General features: G+C 41.8%; 1 protein-coding gene across 2 annotated transcripts; it reads right to left on the reverse strand.

Annotated features, from left to right (window-relative positions):
* Positions 1 to 735: 735 nt before the first annotated feature.
* Positions 736 to 4,574, reverse strand: LOC123110216 (protein Rf1, mitochondrial). 2 transcript variants are annotated; one of them, XM_044530701.1, is made up of 4 exons: positions 2,590 to 4,574; positions 2,018 to 2,501; positions 1,448 to 1,562; positions 736 to 1,347 (listed from the first exon to the last, which is right to left on the reverse strand). In XM_044530701.1, the coding sequence occupies exon 1, from the start codon at positions 4,413 to 4,415 to the stop codon at positions 2,862 to 2,864; it is 1,554 nt and encodes a 517-aa protein (XP_044386636.1). In that variant the 5' UTR covers positions 4,416 to 4,574; the 3' UTR covers positions 736 to 1,347; positions 1,448 to 1,562; positions 2,018 to 2,501; positions 2,590 to 2,861. The 2 variants fall into 2 exon arrangements, with proteins under 2 accessions (XP_044386636.1, XP_044386629.1); XM_044530694.1 differs by having other exon boundaries at positions 2,018 to 4,574.
* Positions 4,575 to 5,737: the final 1,163 nt, after the last annotated feature.

Genomic DNA, 5,737 nt, shown 5'->3' on the forward strand with positions numbered 1-5,737 from the left:
GGTTTGCTCGTCAGTGCCTGTCAGCAACGGCGAGGGAGGGGAGTGGAAGAACGTGGCTAGGGTTCGCTCTCGGTCGCCCACGGGGGCAACAGAAGAGGGAAGGGGGATTCTTTGTGAGTGCACTGCTTTACATGAGGCCAATCCGTGATTCAAATGTAACCAAAATATAGGAAGGATGATTAACTTTCATGAATTTGTTCATGGTAACTTTTGAGCAACTTAATTTTATAAACTTTAATGTACCATAGCGATGCAGTTCTGATAAGAGTTGGTATTGCTTCATGAACCGGGCACAAACATGAGGATCTGTGTCTGAAGACCGAGCAAGAACTCCAGCGTGACCAGGGCTTCAAAAGAAGTAGAAGTTATGTGTCTAGGGCACGTCTAGATGAGGCCTAGTTATTGTACATCTAAGTGACTCAATGAGACTTAAAAAAGGAAGACGAAAAAGAAGAAGAAAATATATGCACGAATCTCCACCTAAAATCAATGGCATATGACTTAGATGTGCAATACTTAGGGCACATCTAGATGCGCTTTAGCAAAACCGAGAGTCTGGGCTTCAAAAAAAGATCGAACAAGAACTCCAGTGCGGCTAGTCGCCCCTGTAGCTCGAACACCCCGTTCCCCTCTTTAGAGCATCTTCAATAAACGATGTATTTTACATAGTATATATCACCAAAAACGTCCAACTCCAACTCCAACAAATGATATAAAATAGGGCAGCCGCTCCAACAGATGAGGTAAAATAGACCAACCACATGGCAGCCGCTCCACAATTTGATACATATTTGAACCAAATGATATCAAAATCATCTCAAACCAACAAATGAAAAAAAAAAGGAGTGTATGACCAGCAATAAAGTGCATTGCATTGCCATCAGCGATATATCATCAGTGATCTATCATCACCTATGTACTGGCCAGTTCAATTTGTGCTCTATTCCTGTTTTACAAACAGTATATTAGTATAACAATTTTAGGTCTGCACAAGTCAAGTCTTCATAACATGTTAACATGTTTCTACAATGTTCAACGTTTCAATTGCAAGTATTGTACTCCCTCCGCTCCTAAATATAAGTATTTTTAGAGATTCCAATATAGACCACATACGGAGCAAAATGTGTGAATCTAGACTTTAAAATATGTCTATATACATCCGTATGTAGTTCGTCTTGGAATCTTTAAAAATGCTTATATTTAGGAACGGAGCGAGTACAAAGCAGAACAAACTGAGGCAGCATCAGTGTGGACCTCCATTCCTCCCAAACCATAGGTCACCAATTTATGAGCAAGGAACATAAGATCTTTTATCAGGGCGCATCATCTATTCAGGAAGTGATATACCTACAATTCAGATAAGGGCTTGGAGCATCACACCCTTTCATGATGGTGCTACTCAGATAAAAGATACTATAGGGCAGATGGAAATAACTACGGTACGTACATTAGTTGAAGGAGTATTCAAACATCGGAAGGAACTGTGCAGGCCTACGTCCACTATTTCCTTTCAAATGCATCCAGTCAGAGAGCAAATATGATGAAAATCTTTTCTGCTCATCCTAACACATGAAAACAACAGTAATGAGAATTTTTTACACTCATAGTAAACAAAAAATACTATACAATAAAGAATAAACACTCACTGGTTAAGCAGCATATAGAGTGCACAATATAAATGGCATTGGAATGATAATTGCATTACATTTACCCTAGCAAAGTCATTTAGTAAATCTTTTGATCATCAATATTGCATAGGTTGATTATTTGTATATCTTGTAGTGTGGTGCCTAATTTGCAAAGGAAACAAAAAGTTCAAGAAAGAATAATAGTGTTTATGGTTTGCAGTTGAATAAGAAGTTAACAAACGTCGATGACTGTGCAACTCTATTCATACGTAACAACAACACAAAATTAAAATCAACCAAGGAATGACGGGCCGATTTTCTACAAGCAAGAAATTCACATTTCCTATCCCAGCAAAAGGGCCTGATGGCAAGCGACAATTCAATTGTACCTTCTGAGTAGTTATGCTCATATACAATGCATTAACTGTAGCTGACTCTACCAAAAATATGATAGTACTTTACAGGAAACAATTTTATTTGCTCCTGATATTCGCCTTCTCTTGAAAAGACATACAGCAGCAGCAAAGTAGTTGAAGCTTCAAGTGAGATAATCTTCCCATCATCTTTAGACATATTTTCCAGCCTTGGTTATCTCACCTTTTTCCGATAAAATAATGAAATATCATTTAACAAATGAGAGCTAGGAGCACAATACTAGTATTGTCCATTGATGAAAACATATTGTCAGCTTCATCCACTAATCCTTCTTTTAGAACATGTCTTATTATAACTCCATAAGTAGAAGCATTAGGTACCAACCCATTGGCTGATATTGCAGCAACCAGATTGTTAGCTTCTTTCTTCTCCTAACCAGGTGCATTGAATTAATCATGGTATTGAATATTGCAATATCGAACTTCACATTCATTGCACCTAATTTTCCAAACAGGACAATTGCTTCATCAGCGCAATTTTTTCCACAAAGTCCTCCAAGGATTATAGCATATATGGAAATACTCACCATGGTTCCAGTTCTGATCATCTCATGGAACATTTTCTTTGCAGAAGCAGTTCTTCCAGCATGAAACAACCCATGCAGTATGATGCCATATGTGACAGTTGTAGGTTAAATTCTGACACGCATCAATTCTCTGAACAGTCACCTTCTATTTCTAGAATAGCCATGATGAAGTGTAGTATAAGTAACAACATCGGGCTCAATGCCAACTGATTCCATGTCATCAAGTAGCCCAAATGCTTTCGCCACCTCACCAACCAAGCTATAGCCGTGAATCAGTGAATTAAATCGGGCCTCTCACCAATGTTCAGAGCCAAGTCAAAGATACCGTGTGCATCCTTAACCCTTCCTTCTTTGCACAGACTGGCTATTACCGAGTTGAAGAACACAATGTTAGGACGAGGAATACCTTTGGTCATCATCTCAGAAACCAACTCCTTAGCTTTGACCAAATCATCATGTGTACAAAAACCCTGAATTAGGGAATAGTAAACAGCCTTGTCCGGTTGTAATCCTGTAGCAACCATTTCATTTATTTTCTCCATAGCATCAGATAGCCTACCCATTCTGCAAAGTGCAGCTATTATAATTCCATAGGTGAATATATCAGGACTCACTCTTCGTTCCCGCATTTCAGTAAATATGAGCATAGCTTCATGCATCATTCCACGTTTAGCATATGCGTCAATTAGTATGTTAAAAACACAGCTGTTAGCTACAATACCGTTGCCTTCCATTGAATTAAAGAGATTAATCATATCAGTGAAGCATCCTTCAGTAGCATACCCATGAAGCAGAGTAGAGTACGTGACAACATCAGGTTTGTGGCCCTTGGCGACCATGTAATCAAAAAGTTGTGCAGCTTCCTTGCTTCTTCCCTGCTTGCAAAGAGATGCCATGAATGAGTTCCAAATATACTTATCTGGTCGAAAACCATTACCAACCATATGACCAAGGACCAGCTTTGCCTTGTCCGTTGCCCCGACCTTGCACAACGCACCAATCATCGATCTATATGTCACCACATTAGGCATAACCCTTTGCCGCATCATTTCATAGAATAATGAGCACGCCATGCTTACTTCACCTTCCTTAAATAAGCCATGAATGACGGTGTTATATGACACCACATTAGGGGAGCAGCAACCTCTTTGTGCCATCATCTGGAGCAGGTCAAGAGCTTGCTGGCTCCTTCTACTGTCACATAAGCTCTTAAGAACTATGTTGTATGGGATGACATTAGGCTCACAGCCGAGCTCGGAGATCCTATGAAGCAGCACGTCCACAGCCTCGTTTGTCCGTCCTACATCGCAGAGGCACATGAGGAGGCTGCTGGCAGTGCTCTGGTCTGCCTTGAAGCCCGACTTGAGTAGGCGGCCGAAGACAGCAAGCCCAAGGTCCGGGCGACCCACGCGGCAGCAGCTGTCCATTAGAATGCTGTAGGTATAGATAGTGGGCGGCGCTACACAAGGGCCGGCCTCTTCTCGGCACAGGCGGTTGAAGAGGGCGACGGTGAGGGCGGGGCCATCTCCGCAGGCGTCGGAGGGTGGAGCACGGGCGAGGGCGGCAAGGAAGCTGTTCAGGAAGCGATTGGGGACCGGGTTGGACTGGCGTAGCAATTCGTCGAACAGGTGGTGTGCGTCCTCAGGGCTGAGCGTCCCGGCTCGGGCGCGCTTTGTGGCAGCGGCGAATGCGGCGATGGGAGACCAGAAGGCTGACGGCGGCGAGGCTGAGGGGGGAGGGGAGGGGCGATTGCGGTGGAGGTGGTCGAGGAGGAGCACGGACAGCGGCGAGGTGGAGTCGAGGAGAGGCGTCCGGCATGGGCGCATGGCTCGCGTGTTCCTGTTGGAGTGGTTCGGTGTAGGCGTGTGGTTCCTGTCAATGGAGCGGCCGAGTGTCGCGTGCTTCCTGCTAGTGGAGTGGACCGAGTGGCTGTAGGCCTGTAGCCCAGCTGGAGTGTTCCCCTCCTCTCTCTTTTTTTGACAGTGTTTGGGGCATCTGACTTTGTACTTGGGGCAACTCAAACACGGTTCACAAAACCTCGATGTCCGGGGGCACTGCGCATTTCATTTCTTTTGCTTTTCAACGCCGGTCATCGAATTTGTCCGGACCGGTCTAGATGTCCAAAATCCACAAACCATAAACAAAACATAGGGAAGGTTTGTGAGCGTTCGGACCTCTGTCATGTCGGACTCCGACGCGCTCGGCCCATCCAAAAACCCCACCTGAAGCCCGTGTGTTTGGACACACATCACTGTTTCCGTGCCAAAGCCCATCTTTTCTCTCGCGAGAGCTATATTTACCTTATAGCGGGATACATGGGGCACAACTATACCTTGCTTATAGCGAGGCAGCCTTCCAACTCGCTGAAGTCGCCCCAGCGCACTGGCCGGCCTGGTGGGCGGCGACTGCCTCATTTTTTCAAGTTTTTTGTTTTTTCCTTTAATTTTTTCCCTTTTGTTTGTACTTACAGATATTCTAAATAAATATATTACAAAAAAATTACATAAAATATTTTTGAAAAATATTATCCAAACATTTGAAAATTGTTAAATGTACATAAAAAATGTTTCTCGTGAATATGAAAAATGTGTACAATAATATATAATATGCATGGAAACGATTCATTGCAAAGGAGGGTAAATCGGCCACTTTAAGATTACCATCTTGGGAGGTCCGTTTAGTATCCCAAATCTGCTTAGCAACAGTCGGACAAGTGGGTGATATTGATCATGTATTACAGAAAATGTTCATCCAAGATTTTTTTTAAAAATAAACCAAGTATTTGAAAAATGTTAGTCAAGCATTTAAAAAATGTTAGATATGAATAGAAAAATGTTGGCCATGTATTCAAAGAAAAATGTTAAAGTGGTATTTGAAAAGTGTTAATCAACCATTTGAAAATGGTTGACCATGTAGTAAAAAAATGTTAAACTTGTGTTTGAATAAAAAAATGTTAAATGTGTATAGAAAAAATGTTGACCATCTATTGATAAAATGTTAAACTTGTATTTGAAAATATAGTCAAGGGTTTGAAAAATAAATGTAGAATATGTATATAAAAAATGTTGATCATGTATTAGAACAATGTTAATCTATTTTTTGAAAAATGTTAAATGTGTATTGGAAAAATGTTGATGGTGTTTATAAA

Source organism: Triticum aestivum, chromosome 1B (genome assembly GCF_018294505.1).
Source record: "Triticum aestivum cultivar Chinese Spring chromosome 1B, IWGSC CS RefSeq v2.1, whole genome shotgun sequence".
Classification (NCBI taxonomy): Eukaryota; Viridiplantae; Streptophyta; class Magnoliopsida; order Poales; family Poaceae; genus Triticum; species Triticum aestivum.

Excerpts from the sequence above, each read along its gene's own strand:
- LOC123110216 (XM_044530701.1), bottom strand. The coding sequence starts at position 4,415 with ATGCGCCCATGCCGGACGCCTCTCCTCGACTCCACCTCGCCGCTGTCC.